General features: G+C 38.8%; 2 protein-coding genes across 2 annotated transcripts in view; one reads left to right on the top strand and one right to left on the bottom strand.

Annotated features, from left to right (window-relative positions):
- The first annotated feature begins 1,013 nt into the window (after positions 1-1,013).
- ccdc12 (coiled-coil domain containing 12) lies at positions 1,014-7,078 on the top strand. Its single transcript, XM_077577014.1, has 7 exons — positions 1,014-1,143; positions 2,523-2,599; positions 6,019-6,098; positions 6,347-6,408; positions 6,492-6,526; positions 6,598-6,674; positions 6,755-7,078. The coding sequence occupies exons 1-7, from the start codon at positions 1,060-1,062 to the stop codon at positions 6,832-6,834; spliced, it is 495 nt and encodes a 164-aa protein (XP_077433140.1). The 5' UTR covers positions 1,014-1,059; the 3' UTR covers positions 6,835-7,078.
- Positions 7,059-18,720, bottom strand: part of LOC144058509 (kinesin-like protein KIFC3) — a 14,849-nt gene continuing 3,187 nt past the window's right edge. The window contains exons 5-21 of the mRNA XM_077577010.1: positions 18,285-18,442; positions 17,969-18,215; positions 16,316-16,488; positions 16,190-16,255; positions 14,713-14,850; positions 14,445-14,642; positions 14,191-14,364; positions 13,744-13,891; positions 13,538-13,668; positions 12,427-12,538; positions 12,153-12,334; positions 11,966-12,070; positions 10,421-10,551; positions 10,229-10,349; positions 10,015-10,144; positions 9,662-9,891; positions 7,059-8,090 (exon numbers count right to left, since the gene is read on the bottom strand). Of these exons, the coding sequence (XP_077433136.1) occupies positions 7,965-8,090; positions 9,662-9,891; positions 10,015-10,144; positions 10,229-10,349; positions 10,421-10,551; positions 11,966-12,070; positions 12,153-12,334; positions 12,427-12,538; positions 13,538-13,668; positions 13,744-13,891; positions 14,191-14,364; positions 14,445-14,642; positions 14,713-14,850; positions 16,190-16,255; positions 16,316-16,488; positions 17,969-18,215; positions 18,285-18,442 (2,570 nt within the window). The 3' untranslated portion in view covers positions 7,059-7,964. The remainder of the gene's footprint in view (positions 8,091-9,661; positions 9,892-10,014; positions 10,145-10,228; positions 10,350-10,420; positions 10,552-11,965; positions 12,071-12,152; positions 12,335-12,426; positions 12,539-13,537; positions 13,669-13,743; positions 13,892-14,190; positions 14,365-14,444; positions 14,643-14,712; positions 14,851-16,189; positions 16,256-16,315; positions 16,489-17,968; positions 18,216-18,284; positions 18,443-18,720) is intronic.

Genomic DNA, 18,720 nt, shown 5'->3' with positions numbered 1-18,720 from the left:
ACAGTATTTGCCATCTCTAACTTCAACCCCACCCAAGTTTGAGTGATTACACACTATTACCTGTACGCGGAACTGCTGAAGACTGGATCAGCAGTACTTCCATGCTTATGGCCTACATTTTTGACAGTGGGAAAGCGCCTCTCTGTCCTATATGCGGCTCTTGTTTACAATTATGGTATGCAAAAAGTTGAATCAATTAAAGCAATCAACAAGTCCAACAGCATACATGCCGTTCCTTGAACACTTTATGTTCACCAAAGCATACATTTTGTAACATGACTGCAAACACACACAAACACATACACGCACTAACACATAGATTTTAAGGAGCACCATTATGTCTGTCTCCTTGGGTCCCTTGACGTGCACAATATAAATGTAGGCTGTGTTTTATGATGCCTGCTGTGTTTTGTGTTATTACTGTACAGTAATTTATTTATATAGATTTTTCCCCTTATTCACATGCCTGCTTCTTGTCTTATTAAATTGTTATTTGTTTTATTTACTTATTTACTTACATACATATGATATTTATTAAGTAATTTGCTTTGTGTTTTGTTTTATCTGTCTTTTTTTCCATGACTGATTTGTTCTCCATGTACAGCACTTTGTATGCAGCGAATGGTTGTTTTAAATAACTTTATGAATAAAATTGAGTTGATGGTAATTATTAGCTCCACTTTCCAAAGATTTTTGATGTTTCCTCGTAAGGACTTATCAGATTTTTTATGTTTTCTTGTAAGGAATTATCTATCAATAAAGGGACATTATGGCAAACCAGAGAAACAGAGAAACTAATTTGCAATTTAATTAAACTGTCTATCTATCTATCTATCTATCTATCTATCTATCTATCTATCTATCTATCTATCTATCTATCTATCTATCTATCTAGTAAATGAAGTTATTTGGACAGTATTTGAGTGAGTAAAAACAAAAGTACAGTGCAACCAGAGCAGACCAATGCAATCGATTGCTCGTCAGTTGATTACACCAACCTAACGTAGGTTCTTTAATGGATTAAGGAACTACCGAGCGGCGTGTGGGGGCTAAAGCAACATGGAAAAAAAGATCGGGTCTCTGCAGGAACAAGCCCTGAAGCGAAAAGAGAGATTGAAAGCTTTGAGAGATAAACAGTTCCACGTAAGTATAGCTACAAGTCGGGCAGACAGCAAGTTACAAGTGTTCAGAAATAATCGATACAGTATTTTGTTGCGAAGTCATGTGTAGCAATGCTAGCCTGTAGCTAGCCGGTAAAAGACTGCTAACCGGCCATAAACATATTACTGGACTTTTCTGTCACATTGAGTAATGTACAAGAACATTTTTTGTAAAATATTATAATGAAACCCGCCGCGAATTAGCTACAATCTCGTATTCTGCATTGGTTTCGTCGTTGTGTTAAGATTTAGCGTTGATGCTAATTGTGACGTCATCGACTCGCCTAGTATCTCTTCTGCGTTGTATCGGCTACGGAAACATTTGTGAAAATTAAGAGGACATTTTGAAACAGATTAATACTTAACCTTAAGGCAGCAAAAAAGAAGTGCACCGTATTATTATTATTTTTACTTCAGCTTGCACTTCCCAGTAACTTCAGTGTGCATGTCCCATTTTGTCTAAGAGACCATCCTGTTTTAATTTCTACATTCGTCTGTATGTAGATTGTGAGTGTGAAATGTGTTATGCTCAAGTTTCCTTCCTTATAACAAAGACAACCATGTTAGGATAACTGAAGAATCTAAATTGTCCATAGATGTGAATAGGAGTGTGAATCGTCAAAGCCTGATCCTTATCCTGATATGTATTGGCTGTACATTCTCAAACTGAAAAAGTGGTATTGGTGCATCTCTTGTCATGCTGTTGTCTGTGATTTAATTGCTTTAAAATAACAATGTTTCTATTGTGAATAACTGTCTTCCTGTAGTAGTGGAGCTTGTTCACTGTAAACACGAAATGCCATTGTTGAGGTATATAATATGGAAGCAAACTGACTTGGCAAGCCAAGTTTGATGGAGCACTGTTGACATTCCTTGCTTTCCTTTTGTACTCCCCTTCAAGAGTGAGTCAGAGCTATGAATTGTTGTAGCATGAGGAGAGGAAGCGTCTTCAGGAAAATGCACATCGGGTGGGATTTGATATCCTTTGTTACAGTTTTTTCTTTTTCCAGGATTTGTGCAGGCTTGTTACTTGTTTACTTTGTCACAACTTGTCTGGTGATTGTGATCGATGAAGTGTTGCTGCAAATGTGGTTCGGTTCGTTAGCTTTGGTTGCTCTGCTTGCAGTGAGCCCATAATATATACTTTATTTCGGTCAATTTTTAAATGTTTTACAGCATTTCCCAGGAAAAAATGTGCCATCATTGGTGATGTTTTTTTTTTTTTACTAGGCCTACGGGCTTTTTTGTCAGTGAGCCCCTAACACGCCTTCATATTGTTATCATTATTCTTAAAATTGCATTATTAACATTTTTGTTATGCTCATGTTGTAATTGCAACCTTCAAATGTTTTGTTCCAACAGGGGCAAGAGCAGGATGACAGTGAGCCAGAGCATAAAAAAGCTTCATTGGAAGAGGAAACGCCAGAGTCGAGACACAAGTTAGTTTGTCATATAAATTTGTTTGTGCCTTTGAAGGTCTATTGTTTGTTTCTTGAAGTGAAACCTGCCTGACGGAACACCACAACATTTATCTGCTACTCATCTTGACACTTATTATTGGTGATTCATTGAACTCTGTTTACTCTGGCTACTATCACATCCTCGTGTTATTAGCTGCTCAAATATCCTGCAGCTTGGTGTCATTTGGTATGCACAAGCAGCCATCTTTCCTGTCCTGCAAGGCCCTTTCCATTGTTTATATTTAATGACTGCAATGTAGCACCAAGGGAGTGCCACTGTATTTCCCCCGGTCCAACTGAATAAATCTCTCAGCAGAATTATACTGCGGCCTTTTACGAATGACAATTAACAGGGCAGAAAATAAAACTCATACTTCACGTAATTGTTTTATGCAATTCACGAACTTAACACCCATTTTTGACTGAGTGTGTAATGTTTCACATGTTAAAAATTTAATGAGGTATCACTTTGCCCAACTAATGTTGAAGAGCCACACAGACAACATGCTTGTTGCGAAAAAAAAAAAAAAAAAAACTTAAAAGGTTAATGGTTGTGCTACTGAGTGCAGTGGGTAGATTTTGTATAGATAGCGAGCTACTTTATTAACCACAAGGTAAATTCCAGCAATAGACAGATTGATGTCATTTTTCATTTTGTGAAGGAAATTAAAGTGTCTCAGTCAGCAGCAATACTCGCACACAAACTTGTAATATTAATATACCAGTCTAAACAAAAACAAAAAGCAGCCTTAGGGAGGGATTAAAATAATTTTAAATCTTATCTAAACAACAATAAAACAGAAGATTAAGATGTTGCATGTTAGGCTGCAACTAACGTTGACTTTAATCATTGATTAATCCGTTGATTACTCGATGAATTGGCTAAAACATTTTATAAACTTGCTGCTCATCTGCATTTCAACATTATGATTATTGACTTTTTTTCATGCCACAATGTACAAAATGTTCCTTTTCAAGGAGACTATGACGAAAAGAATTGTCACTGTTTTAAGGAGGGCAGTGTTTCTTTTTGACTGGAATAAATATTTAGACAGTTGGTATTTGTTGCAGATATCTTGTATTGAAGTTAATTCTTAAAACATTTTCCAAACTTGCGACCGTTTTGTTTAACAGCTGCTATAAAGGTCAGACTTTGTACTAACATTTGTTCAAGTGGGACTTCGAAGGCTGTACACAATCCATTCCAGGATTCCTTGTCAGCTTTTATTTTGTTCATATTTTCTATAGCAAAGCAAACAATGTCAATTGAGCAACCTTGACAGAGAGGGCCGAAAAAGATCAATTTGTGACTTGTGGATGGTCAAACTCGAGGCTCAAAAAAGTGTGCCTACTTAATGATAAATAGATTTGTGCTTTTTATATTGGCAGAAAATATATTCCAAATTTAATTTTTTTTACATTTCATTGAAAAAATCCCTTAACATTAATTGAACAATAATTTTCAGGCGCATACTGTATATTCTTATCCTTTGGGGAAAATTATTAATGTTCACACTTCATGTGTGTCTCTGTGTCTGCTTTATATTGCCTCAGATGGCCAGTAAGAGCAGCTCGATGTCCAAAAAATATGCCAAAAATTGTTACATTATTCACATTTTATTTAATTATGTTATCACTCATCACCATTTTCATTTAGTACAATTTTATAGAGTGCTATTTTCTTTGTTAAAAAACAAACAAATGACAACATTTTTGGTTGTGTTTTGGAGTGACTTTTCAACCCCACAAGTACTTTTTGAAGCAAATGTTCCCTCCAAATTTGTGTTGTTCCTAAATTGAATTGACAATACAATACATCATGCATGTGTGCGAAACAGATTGTTTCGCTAAATTGCCTTCATCAGAGACTTAAAATGCAAGGAGAAAAGTAAGAGTGGCGAACATGACCAGCATCCCTGCCTATAGCCATACAAGGCACGCGTCTGTCTGTTGGCTGCAAAAGGGGCGGAGGGCGTTGGATGGGTGGGTGGGGGTGTGGTTGTCAGCTACGTGCCCCCGCTAGCTTGGTCACAGAGAACTCTCTTCTTGTTCCACACATGGCCAGACGGCAGTTTACCTTCATAGCTCCCGGACCCTGTGTGGTCGCCGAGCGGAGTCTGCCAAGAATTCCTCTATGAAGAGACATGATGAAAGTAATTAGAATGTCAAGGACGGCATTCCTCGGCCGGTTGTTCTCTGTGCCCGGGAGCAGGTGGGACGCGTTAACTAGACGGGTTCACAGGGAGGGGAAAAAGGGCGACTTTATTCCCCAGCCTTCAGTCAATCAACAGGCGGTCATACAGGGATGCAGATGGTCTTTTTTAAAAGTCACTTTTGCCTAAAGCCCACACTACCCCCTACTGGAAGCATGGAGGTTACAATTTGTATGCTCTAGTTCAGGGGCCTGCAACCTGTGGCTTTGGAGCCACATGAGGCTCTTTAGTTCACTGACAATATCTAAAAAAATAAAAATTAATATTTATTTTTTTCATTATTTAAATTTTTTTAGGGTAAAATATTCTTTGAATGAATTAACGATTTATATTTAAAAAAAACAATGAATAATTTAGAAATTCAAAAAATGTCAGAATCCAAATTTGTACGTCAGTAAAAGAGATGAAAGGTAGATGAAAATGTTTTAAAAAACAAAACACAAAGTGACCATAAAATGTCCAAAAAGAGCAGAAAATTACCATCTAATTTATCAAAAAAATTTATTTTATTTTTAAAAAGGCAGGAAAAAAAGTTCAAACACTAACCATAAGATGTCCAAAAACCAAAGGCAGAAAATTGACATCAAATATGGAATCGTCCAAAAAAAGGTCAGCAAATTCATTATATATAATAAAAGAAAAACGTTCAAAATGTAACTATAAAATGTCTTAAAACAAAAAATGATCATATAATGTACACAAAATTGTCAAAAAAGTCAATAAATATATTTTAAAAAGTAAGGAAATAAAACGTTTAAAAAGTAACTGTAAAGTGTCCAAAAACAAAAGAAGAAATCCCCCAAATTACCATAAAATGTCCATAAAATTGCCAAAAATGTCCCAAAAAAAGAAGAGGCAAAATTTTTTGGGGCCATATGTCCATACTCGCTCCTCACAATGTTCAAAATTTGTGTGGCTCCAGACAGATTTTTTTTTGTTATTTATTGGGCCTAAAATGGCTCTTTTGACAGTAAAGGTTGCTGACCCCCTGCTCTAGTTAGTATAAATTTGCCAACCTTTATTGAGCCAAGGCATATATTTTACATCAGGAAAATCTCACCGCACATTGCCCCAAAATAAATAAATTACTAATAAAGTAAATAATGATGATCTCGTCTACTCTCAAATTTACTTCAGGCTGATATATTCAGTGGAAGATGTTCTAACCTTTCTATTTCTGCTCAGGGATCTGAAGTTGAGAAACTACACTCCAGAGGATGCCGAGCTAAAAGAGAGGCAGGTCCCCAAAGCCAAACCAGCATCAGGTTTGTGTGGAATCTTCATTTTTCTAAATTATGCTCAGACTTTGGCAGTTTTTGAAGTGCTACTGCTGTTGGCAACTCATTAGTGGACCAACGTTATAGGCAACATCCAACTTTAACAATTACTGCAAGACTTTCCAAAACTTTGTTCGTTTATCCAGAAGCAGTTTCTGATTGAATGATTATGACCACATCATATTATCACATAACATTCATAATAATAATAATAATGATATTGTCTTCATTTCCAGTGGAGGATAAAGTCATGGACCAGTTAAAGGCAGCTAATCCAGAGCCCATCATTGAAGAAGTGGTGCGTTTTCTTTTCTTCATTCCTTATTTTATTCACACAAATGGTTTTTAATACCGTTTTAAATGTGATTTTTTTTCCCCCAGGATTTGGCTAATCTGGCTCCAAGAAAACCAGACTGGTACGAAAACCTTTCACTTATGATTTGACTTGAATCATCGTCTGTGACTGACAATGTGGTTTTGAATTTAGGGATCTCAAGCGCGATGTGGCAAAGAAACTTGAGAAGCTGTCAAGGAGAACCCAAAGGGCCATCGCTGAACTCATTCGTTAGTATTATTGTGACCCCCACTTTTTTGTTTAGTATCTTCTGACATGTGAACAATATGTATCTGCGTCTGGTGTCCAGGCGATCGTTTGCGAGGCAGCGAGGAGGAGCTGGCCGATGTGATGGGAGCGGTGCAAGCAGAACAGGAAGACTCGGACTGATTTGGAGATTTGAAAGAAGAAAAACCATACGGGATATCACAGGGCAGGCGTCCAATTCTGGGAATAGTTTGTCAGAGGTGTGTGCTGAAAACTTTGTCCAGTCTTGCCTTGTGTTTTTTTTGTATCATGCCAATCCAATGCTACAATCTGTGGTTGATTTGTAAGCAACCATTCCAACCTTTCAGATTTTCTTTTGTATGATCACATTTTAAATAGAAGTAAAGTACATCTTATGTTTTTCAAATCCCTGTGTTTTATTGGGTCATTCAGCATCCATACACTTCTTAAATACATATTTATTAGGAAAACTATCCATCTCTAAGTGACCACTATGGAGCATTACATTGATGGTTTGCTACAAGTGAATCAAAGAGCTTTGATTCAAAGGAGTGGTGATGTACTGGAACTGATGGGAAATACAACAGAAACATTTTTTTTTTTTTGGTATGACATTCACTAGTGATATCTATTGCCAGCACCTCAGCATCCTACTCAGATATAACAGCATCCTTTTCTTTAACCATAAAGTGCATTTATTATCCACATAGGCCCAAACCATCTCCTTAGGCGCATATTGCACTAATCACGACGATACAAGGCCACCTGCACGCTTGACTGCCTTAGGGTAAAAAGATAAGGCTCTAAAGAGAAGCAAAGCATTCAGTCACTCCCATCGGATTACACATAAACTACAGTTCTGTAAATATGTCAATTAAGTGTCATTACGTAACATGTTTGACGATATACTACGTTTAGAAAAATCAGTCAAAACATCACAAGATGACGTGTTTGTGGGAGTGGTAAGCAAATGCTGATGCTGCTCTAAACGCTGATGATCGGTAAGAAGATCCTGAATTTTCTATTTCTTCTAAAGGAAAAGTGAGAGAACAGTGGCTCAAGGAAGCATAGAATCAAACGTGGTGGAGGCAGACGTTGCTTTGGCACTCGGGAGTGAAGGTATAAATATTCCTGCATGTGCTCGATGCCGGCGAAGGGTGCTCACTTGTCTGTCTGTGTCGTTAATGTCTAACCTTGACAGATTTAGTTAGCCCTTGAGCAGGATAGCTGTTGGTTGCTATTGTAAGGTAACGATGTAACTGTGTTTGTGTGGCTACGGGACGTCGCTTGGTTCAGTCGCACTGCCCGCCGCCAGATTCGATCTTCCTGGCTGCGGGGCCGAGCTCTACCTTGCACACCCTCTGAGCAAACTTCAGCGAGCAGAGTGTTTCGCCTACGTTGCTCTCCAGAGCAGACACCTTTGGAAGAGAAGGAAAAATCAGGGTCAAAGTGCTAGATTTCAAGTGAGTGTATGAAGGAATTTGTAACCCTTTGTTGACATTCCTACAATTCATCCATCCTTTTTTTTTTTTTTTATCGCGCTTGTCCTCATCAGGTTTATGATTAGGGCTGAATCATTTTGAAAAATAATTGCATCCCCGCCTCCCTTGTGATTTAATAGGTGATTATTTTTCAAGGTAGTACACTTATAGACAGTCATTCATACTCACATTCAGCTCTTTGGGCAATTTGGAGCAGTGGTGTCCAAACTATGGCCCGTAGGCCAATTATGGCCCACCATCCATTTTAAAGCAGCCCGCAGCATATACTAATAAATTTGTTTTATATTAGTGGGGTCGGACGATTAAAAATTGTATTCGTAATTAATCGCATGACTTCAATATTTACGGTAGCTCACGATTAATCGCAAATTTTATATCTGTTCTAAATGTACAATAAAATATAAAGTTTTCATACTCTTGTTAACATAAAAGTGGATTTTTTTTAATCTTGTAGAAAAATGGCTGCATCTTTTAGTCAGTGAAAAAGTAATTTCATAATGCATACATTTGAGTTAACATTAAAAAGATGAGTGATATTGATTTGTGTTGAGGTCATTTTAATGCCACTAGATGGCATTATTGCATTTGTAAGACATTGTTGACAGCTCGGTGCATTTTTCTGTATTTACTTTAATATGAAGTAAGTTGTGAAATTCTGCAAATTTTTAAAACTGTAAAATACAACTTGACCCCAGTCTCCACAAATATATGCATTATTAAAAAAATTATTACTGCTAAATTTTGACGTGGACGTGTCTGCTGCATTGCGACTGGAATTCCCCCAGCACAGGCTTTCCAAGTAAGTTAAATCGCGTGTTAAAAAATGAGTGGCATTAAAGGAACTTTAAATTAACTCAAAATGAACGCACTAATTTTGACACCCCTATTTTGTATGCAGATTAACTATTTGCAACAAGTAACATTTCTCATAACAATGCGGTATATAAAGATGATGCAATTTTACAATGGTCAGCTTATGAAATATTGTTCCTGTTTTGCTTCTAAAAGTGGAGATGGGTTTGGGCTGCTGTTTAGCGCTGGGGCTGATATTTTCTTCTTTCTAGTCTAGTGGGTTACAGGGCCTCAACCACCACAAAATCTTGTAAAATCCTACAATTTATAGAAAGCGGTTCAAATAGCAGATAAAAAAAAATCAGTGTACAGTAATATATTAAACAATATGAAATTGCTTGATTGGCTAATTTTGGTACGCTTTATTTCCTTGATAAATTAAAGTACCGGTTAGAAAAAAAAAAGATTTTTCGAAATGTGGCCCTATTGACAAAAAAAGTCATTACGGACTTAACATGTATGTTTTGGGAATGTGAGAGAAAGCCAGAGAGAACCTGCTAAATCCACACTAAGATGTGAGATTCAAAGCCAGGACCTTTTGACTGTGAGGCAAACGTGCTAGCTAACCACTAAGGCCGCCATGTTACCCAACACAAAAACCATAGTAGTGAATTCCAAATCCGTCGCAGTCCTACCTGCACCACCATGGCCGTCTTGCTGCCTTTCCCTAGCGAGTCCTGCAACAAGTACGTAAGGCGAGAGTTCCTGAACGGGATGTGCGTCTGTCGAGCTCTCAGAGCCTGGATGACGTCCCCGAGGGCCAACAGGGAGCGGTTTATATTTTGGGCCTCCTTCAGCCTTTCGCCCTCTGCACCCGACTTCCATACTCTCTCCGATCCCGCTAGGTCAACAAGGTTCAACTTGCCTTAGGGCAAGAAAAAGAAAATGTCAGTGATGCTGAAATGACCTTAGAAATGTCGAATCTTATTAATTATAGAGCACGTATTTCCACAAAAGATGTTGAAATATTGATGCCTGTGCGACTGACCGGTGGTTTTGGAGCCGGTGGCGAGGTCGGTGCCCTGAACGGTGATGCAGAGCAGAGCGTGAGAGCGTGAACTGTGCTGGTTCATCTGAGTGCCAAATGTGATCCTGTTCCTGCGGGCCATGACTAAAATCTGAAAACAAATAAATGGAGTATTGTTATATATACTGCAGGGTGCTTTATCATACCGAAGAGTAGCAGTAAAAACATTTGTCACCTTCTTGATATGCTGAAAGCTCTTAACCTCGATGACCCTGAGGCCCGGCACGTGCAGCTGTCCTGTTCCGTCCGGGTTGATTTTGATGTCCAGTTTCTCCCCGTCCTTACTCAGTAGATCTCTAAAATGTTCAAATATATCAATTAACCGACAGTTGTAATCCTATCATTGTGCTTTGCTCTGGATTTGTACCTTAGCACCTCGTTGTAGATCTCCACAGAACTGACAGTGACGGTGTAAGACCACATGTCCTTCCGCTCCTCTATTTCGCTAAAGAGATGTTTCAGGGCCCTCTGGTTGATGCCAGGGTTCTCCACACTGCCCTAAATAGCAAAACAAACACAGCCAATGTTGATTTGACTGAATATGTTGATATTGCAGATGGTTGTAGATGACCACAAGGTCTTTCCATTGGTACAAACTGGTGATAGACCGATATGTTTTTTTCAAGGCCGATACCGATTATTAGTCAAGTCAAGGAGACCTTTTTTTTTTTAGAAAAAAAAAAAGTCAAGGAGACCGATAACCGGTATTTCAAGCCGATATTCATTTGTAGTAAAAGAGAAAATATTAGCGTCAGAATTTGTTTTTTTAAAGTACTTTTTCTTTTCATTTTGAACGTATAAAGAATTGACAGCTTTGTTTAAAAATTCTAAGAAAATTTGCAGGGAGCTTCCTGGTTTATCAGCATCTGTTAAGCTAAATTAAAAACGAAGCAAGTACATAGTTCCCTTAAGTTTTCTACTGTTTCTAAAATTTCAATATAATTTCTTTAAAAAAATTTTTATATATAATTTAAAAAAATAAAGTGTAGGGAATTCCCAGTGTCAGCATCATTTTTTTTATGTAGTGGAAATGTAAATAAAGCCATAAATGAAAAGTTTCCTGTATCACACTGAGCGACAAATGCATGTGAATGTAGCTAATTTGGGGTTTTCATCAAGGTTCGAAAAAGGCTTTAAAAGATCTACGCAGGAGTAAGAAAATGTCTGAACATGTTGAAAATGTCTTTGCGACAAGTAAAAACTGTGAACATTTTACAAATCCTGATGAAAACCCGAAATTTTGCTACGTTCGCAAGCATTCACCGCTCAGTGATACCAGCCTTATCGGCCCTTCAGATTCATAAAAAGGCCGATGCTGATTTTTATCAAAATGCCAAATATCGGCCCGAATGATAATCGACCTATCCCTAGTACAAACAAATACTTTTGGTGACCGTCACCTTCTTTAGCAAGCGACATCCACCACAACAAGGATGGATTATTTACAGCAATTCTACCTTTGGCCACAATGTGACACGGAATATTCTAGTTAAATCCATAAATTTATTTTATTTTTTAAAGTTTTCCGTAGTTAGAAATAGAAATTTCGAATCCAAAACAGTACTCGTTCGCTGCCGTCAACACAACTCGGGGAACTGGGATTATAGATGAGAGTCCGAGCTCTACTGATCTTGGTCTCAATTATAATTTTCACCCCAAAATGGGATTTATAGTCCAGAGCGACCTATAGCCCGAAAAATACGGTATCTACGATTGTTAATAATTATTGTGAATAAACATTAATATGTCAGTGTACTCACCTAGATGAATCATAATTGAAGGTCATTTGATCAAATTTGTTTTTTGGTAAGTTTTCACATTAATCAGTTCCAAAAAGGTCAGTGACCTCTCGTACAATAACGCAGTGAAAAAAAGTGAACAAGCTTTCATATAGAACCTACAACATCATTACCTCCATTGTATATGTTTTCCCAGAACCAGTCTGTCCATATGCAAATATGCAAACATGGTAGCCATCGATGCACGAGGTCACAAGCGGCTCAATCTCTTGAAAGACCTGAAAGACGGCAAAATGTAAATTACATTACAGCTTTCCAAACAATTCCTTCTCCACGTCTGTGTTGTTTAGTTGGTTTGACCTCTTCCTGTGCCGCCTGAGGATGGAAGACCTTGTCCAGCTCAAAAGTGCGACCCTTCCCTTTACTCAACACGCTCAAAGAGGACTCGTTGTCAGGGTCTGTGGTGACCACCACGGATTGGCCCTCCTCGTGTTGGTCCTCTTTCAGCACTGGCTTTACGCGGCACAGCACGCGGATGTTGCCTAGGGGACAGAGTATTTACTATGAGAACCATCAGTGACGATATTTGCACCAAAGTCTCAGTAAAATGATTTTTTTTTGCATTAGTGCCTACCCTTTAGTTCCACCAGCTGCTCGTGCAACTTCCTGCGCAGTGCAACCTCCTTTCTGTATTTCTCCAAAAGGTCTTTGTTGGCCTCTGACATCTCAGAGATTGCTGCCGAAACCTGCCAAATGAAAAGGATGGCATTATTTTGTGCTTCTGGGACGCACACAACTAAATCCACCTCTTAACTCATTCAGCCATTGACGACTATAGATGTCAAAAATTCATTTGAATTATTTCTATTAGTTTAACATTTTTTCTACTTTTGTTAACAAGAGTATGGAAACCTAGATTTTTTTTTATTGTACGAATTTTTGTATTGTTCATTTAGAACAGATATAAAATTTGTGATTAATCGCGAGTTAACTATTAAAGTCATGCAATTAATTACGCTTAAAATTTTAATTGCCTGATGCTCCAAAGTTTTATACATTTATTTTAATTTTTAATTCATTCACTGCCATTGACGGCTCTAAACGTCAAAAATTTATTTTAACTATTTCTATTAGTTAATTTTTTTTTCCACTTATGTTAACAAGAGTATGAAAACCTAGAATTTCTTTATTGTACATTTAGAACAGATATAAAATTTGTGATTAATCGCGAGTTAACTATTAAAGTCATGCAATTAATTACGCTTAAAATTTTAATCGCCTGATGCTCCAAAGTTTTAATCATTTATTTTAATTTTTAATTCATTCACTGCCATTGACGGCTCTAAACGTCAAAAATGTATTTTAACTATTTCTATTAGTTAAATTTTTTTTCCACTTATGTTACCAAGAGTATGAAAACCTAGAATTTTTTTATTGTACATTTAGAACAGATATAAAATTTGTGATTAATCGTAACTAGTGAGATTAATTACGATTACAAATTCTAATCACCTGACGCCCCTAATTTTTAATCATCTTTTTAAAAATCTTTTCTTTTTTTTTAAAAAAAAAAAAGAAAGAAGAAAAGATTATTAAAAAATTAGGGGCGTCAAGTGATTAAAATTAATTGTAATTAATCGCGTGACTTCACTCGTTAACTCACGATAAAAAACAACTAAAGATTATAAAAAATTAGGCGTCAATGGCGGTGAATGAGTTAATATCAACACTGTGATGTTGGTTACCTGTTTCTTTGCCTCCTTAATGGCCGCTGCGTAAAACTCTGAGAAGTTCCGAACTTGGCTCCGCAGGCTGGCGTAGTCTGTTTTCATGCAGCGCAGTGTTGGGGGGAGGGCAGTCAGACGCTTCTGTAAACCTGACGAGAAAAATGGTGTTTTGATTAGGCATAATAGACATGACATGAAAGCTTTGTGCATGTGATGTAACTGACCGTAGAACTGGTGCTGCAGGTCTTGAAAGTGCTCTGCCGAGCAGTTGGCAGCGGCCTTCACTGCCTCTTCCTTCCTCTCCTCCAAATGGCCGATCTCCTTCAACAGCTCTTCTCTCAGTTGTCCGATCTCCCGCTCATAGGCTGCAATCTGTGAAAAGGGGCACAGATATGTCCACCTTATAGAGAGATTTACAAAATAAATGTCACATTTGATCAAACACATTTTGACTTGTGGTAGTCGGGTGAATTGCAATTGCTAACTGATGTCATAAGATGGCAGCAAAGCACTTTTTTCCTATTAGACAATAATGAAGCTCCTCCCCTCATTTTAATACAGTTGGCTTCAAAATTGCACGCTTAATTTGATTAAATACCATTTATTTTGTTTTGTAACACCACGCAGCACACTTTTGTAGAGCAATACTGTAATTAAGATGTGCTCTGTACCTTGTGCTGCAGATTACAGCTGTATTCATCCGATTTCCGGATTTGCTCCTCCAGCTGTTTGCAGCGCTCATTCTGGTTGGACAATTTCTCGGAAAGCAGCTCATTCCTCTGTCTGGCTTTGGTCAGCTGCTTCATCGCGGCCGGGGATTCCACCTCAACAGTCTGGGTGACATACTGGGAGGAACAGTAATGTGTTGAGAAAACCTGTCTCAGATTGCATCCATGTCACATATTTCCCCAAACGAGTTTAGTACCTTAACCACAGGCTCCTTGCCCCTCTCCCTGTCCAACTCCAGCTGAAGCTCCCTCACTCTGTCCTCCCGCCTTCTCAGCTCCTCCCCCCTCCTCCACTCGCTCTGTTCGCTCTGCTGCTCCAGCTGCGACAGCCGGTCAGCGCGCTGCTGCAGGGAGGCCTCCAGCTGCTGCACCCGGCTTCGCAGATTCTCGTTTTCCTACGTCGGACAATTTGGAAGCGCTTACATAGGCGGCAATAAAATAAACAGGAGCCGCGGCGCGACTCACTTTGATGAGCATGGTGCTGGACTGTGAGGGGATGGTGGTCAGCTGCTGCAGGAGGCCTTGGGTGACAGTCAGGCTCTGCTTGAGCGTCTCGTTCTCCGCCGAAAGACACAATGCTCGTTTTTCGGAATCAGTGGCGCCCTGAGGAATTGAAGCATAATGGTATTTATTTTTTCTGCCTGTTATTAGACACAATGACATAAGTATACATATTGTGGGTATGTAAACTTATGTAAACTTATGAGTTGTGCTCATAATGTAAACTTATGAGTTGTTCTCATAAGTATACATATTGTGGGTATGTAAACGTATGTAAACTTATGAGTTGTGCTCATAAGTTTACATACTGTGGGTAAGTAAACGTATGTAAACTTATGAGTTGTGCTCATAAGTTTACATACTGTGGGTATGTACATGTATGTAACTTATGAGTTGTGCTCTAAGTTTACATAATGTGGGCATGTAAACTTATGAGTTGTTCTCATAAGTTTACATACTGTGGGTAAGTAAACGTATGTAAACTTATGAGTTGTGCTCCTAAGTTTACATACTGTGGGCAGGTAAACGTATGTAAACTTATGAGTTGTGCTCCTAAGTTTACATACTGTGGGTAGGTAAACGTATGTAAACTTATGAGTTGTGCTCATAAGTTTACATACTGTGGGTAAGTAAACGTATGTAAACTTAGGAGTTGTGCTCCTAAGTTTACATACTGTGGGTAGGTAAACGTATGTAAACTTATGAGTTGTGCTCCTAAGTTTACATACTGTGGGTAAGTAAACATATGTAAACTTATGAGTTGTGCTCATAAGTTTACATACTGTGGGTAAGTAAACGTATGTAAACTTATGAGTTGTGCTCATAAGTTTACATATTGTGGGTAAGTAAACGTATGTAAACTTATGAGTTGTGCTCATAATGTAAACTTATGAGTTGAGCTCATAAGTTTACATACTGTGGGTATGTACATGTATGTAACTTATGAGTTGTGCTCTAAGTTTATATAATGTGGGCATGTTAACTTATGAGTTGTTCTCATAAGTATACATATTGTGGGTATGTAAACGTATGTAAACTTATGAGTTGAGCTCATAAGTTTACATACTGTGCGTATGTACATGTATGTAATTTATGAGTTGTGTTCTAAGTTTATATAATGTGGGCATGTAAACGTATGTAAACTTATGAGTTGTGCACAACTCATAAGTTTACATACGGTGAGTTTGTAAACGTGTAAAATTACAAGTTGTGCTCATAAGTTTACATACTGTGGGTATGTATGTAAATTTATGAGCACAAATGTATGTCTGCCAACTTGCGGTAAATTGGTATAGCTGTGCTCATAACTTTACATACACTTAGGGGAAACTTATAAGCACAAATGTATGCATATACTGTCTGCATGCATTTGAGTTGCTATCAGTTTTGCTGCAGTATAATAACAATTTTTTATACTGTGGCCACACTTGATAGCACTTACAGTAGCAGTTTTCAGTCTGCACAGCTCCTCCTCACGTTCTTCAATTCCACTTTTAAGCTCATCAATCTGTGTAAGAAAAACTGATTTAGACACACCCGGATCATACGTGGCGTATACTTGACCTACCTGCTGCTGAAAGGCAAGTATACGTGAGTGTCGGTCTCGATCCTTCTGTTCAAGCTGTGAACGCAGCATACGCAGTTCTCCTCTGAGCTTGCTGCGTTCGCCCTGCAGGCCGTACAGAGACTCCACCAGGCTGTGAACTCCCGCTTGAGCCCCGGGGTCACTACTGCTCTCGCCTGGAAGTACACAATTATACTCTTTAATAGCAGTGGTATGAGCTCTCGTTATATTCAGTCACATCTTATCTGTATTCATATTAGGTCAACCAGAAATAGTAATGCTTTAATTTGCCTATGACCTGCTTTGTAAAAGATGAATTTTCATCAGTCCTTAACTAAATTGGGTAATTGCAATTGACTCTCAGTCAAAGTGAACTTGCATAGTCGTTAGTTCACCCGTGAGTCGTAGAGAAAATGGGTGTACATATATCATGAATAAATTACTCAATTGCATACATGGAGTTGCACCATCATACCCCAGTTCTTACCCTCTATGAAGGGCTACGAAACCAATTTCTCCAGTTTGCTTTGATACTTGAACAGTACATGTATAATATTAATGACAATGAAAGATTTAAAGATTTTCACGCACCATGTAGTGAGTCAGTGGTGCTAACATTATTGCTGCTGCTGTCTTTGGACTCTCCAGTGTAGCCAAGATCACGTGTAGCCTCACTTAAGGAGCGACAACTTTGTCCCCCCCTGCAGCATCTTCATAATCACACCTTAAAGATTGACCAGTCACCTCTGATCTTCAATGCAGGCCGTGGTAATGTTATTTATGTATTATGATTGGTTTGTTGTGTCACCATGGTGCAAGCAGAAGGCAGTGAATTACCAGCTGCAGCACGTAATGAGAAATAGATTCTCAATAAAACAGAAGGAGACAATCCAATGCAGAATATATTTTTGTCTAAAATCACAAGCACATTTCCTAAGGCCTTGCATGTTGCATTATAAGCAAAACAAAGCTTTACAACATGACACCAACCGCTGCAGCTATTTTTAGTCCAACACGAGTCCACGTGCCACCTTGCATGCTGTGCCAGACTTGTAAATGCATTTGCAGCGAATGAAATTCTCAGATATTATTCATAAACAGCACTAAACCGCTTGCGACTTAACCCAACCAGGAATGTTGTATCTTTGTCCTGAGACCGATAAGCATCAATATTCATGAGATGGACATCACACACTTTATTGTCTGTGGCGATATCACTTCCAGAATCATGCACATGTGAACATGCTATAAATAAGCATACGAGCACACAGCTTAGAATTAGTTCTGCCTTTCTGCTCCCGGGTCAAAGAGCCATCTGTTCCATGCTGATATATACTCACATCATAGCATGTACACGACAGTCTAGTCTCTGTTACAGTACATCGGGTTAGGGTTGTCTATGATCTTGCACTCCATCCATTTCTATGGCATTTGTGCTCATTAGGGTCAAAGGTGAGCTTCAGCCTATCCAGGCTGGCTAGTTGATATTTACACTCACATTCACACCTATGAACAAGTTATAGTCTTGAACGAACCTCAGCGGCTCATCTTCCACTGCACATTATGCCTCACAGATCCACTATATAGTCATGTAAACGTCCAATTATGCGCCATACTCTCCCCCTCCTCCCTCCCGTGCTCGACCCTGTCGCTCACCGTCGCTCTGCGGGCTCAGCTGCTGGCTGACGGCTTCCTCCAGGTTACAAATGATGCTCTTCTTGTCCTTGAGACGCCGGCGGTAGGAGGCCCGCAGCGCCTTCATCTGTCGGCGATGCTGCACCCGATGCCTCTTGAGCTGGACGCGGTACTGCTCGGCCTGCTGCTGCAGCTGCTGGAAGTGGGAGTATTGCTCCAGGAAGCTCAGCAGGTGGGACATGACGGCCATCAGGGGGGAGTCTCCCAACTGAGGACAAGTTTATTTGTAGCACCCGCTTTTGTAGAAAAAATGTGATTATTTATGTCTTGATATTACCTTTCCTGTTGTCTCCAGCTGTCCCTGTGAGTTCCTCTTCTTGTCAGACTCCTGCTTAAAGGATAGAAATGCTGCCAGAGGAGTGCAAGCTGGGATGTCAGTGCCATCTTGCTCGTCTTCATCGCTCAGAGACATGTCATCACTGTCACTGCTACTGCCTGGATGACCACAAATTACATAAAGAGAAAGTCAACCCAAATTGGACAGCCCAGTTAGTGTAAACACTGTATTGTGATTTATATTAGGTTTGTGGAATATGAGTTAAGCAGCAAAATCCAGCCGTTTTTTTTATACATCTCTGGGGGCAGCCATTTTGCTGTCAACTGAAAATGACATTACAGTTGCTTAGGGCTAAGGTGACGACCAGAAATAGAAAAAGTACTGACATTCTCTACTTGAGTAAAAGTACAATTAATTGTGTAAAAAAACATATTTG

The sequence above is a fragment of the Vanacampus margaritifer genome, chromosome 9 (genome assembly GCF_051991255.1).
Source record: "Vanacampus margaritifer isolate UIUO_Vmar chromosome 9, RoL_Vmar_1.0, whole genome shotgun sequence".
Taxonomy (NCBI): domain Eukaryota; kingdom Metazoa; phylum Chordata; class Actinopteri; order Syngnathiformes; family Syngnathidae; genus Vanacampus; species Vanacampus margaritifer.
The sequence above is the reverse complement of the archived record's forward strand: the minus strand, read 5'-3'. Positions and strand labels throughout refer to the sequence as shown.

What these genes read in the sequence shown, in the direction of transcription:
- ccdc12 (XM_077577014.1), top strand. Translation starts at nt 1,060, where the DNA reads ATGGAAAAAAAGATCGGGTCTCTGCAGGAACAAGCCCTGAAGCGAAAA. An exon ending in TGAGAGATAAACAGTTCCAC is followed by an intron (nt 1,144 to 2,522) that starts GTAAGTATAGCT and finishes TTGTTCCAACAG; the next exon opens with GGGCAAGAGCAGGATGACAG. An exon ending in AGCCCATCATTGAAGAAGTG is followed by an intron (nt 6,409 to 6,491) that starts GTGCGTTTTCTT and finishes TTTTTCCCCCAG; the next exon opens with GATTTGGCTAATCTGGCTCC.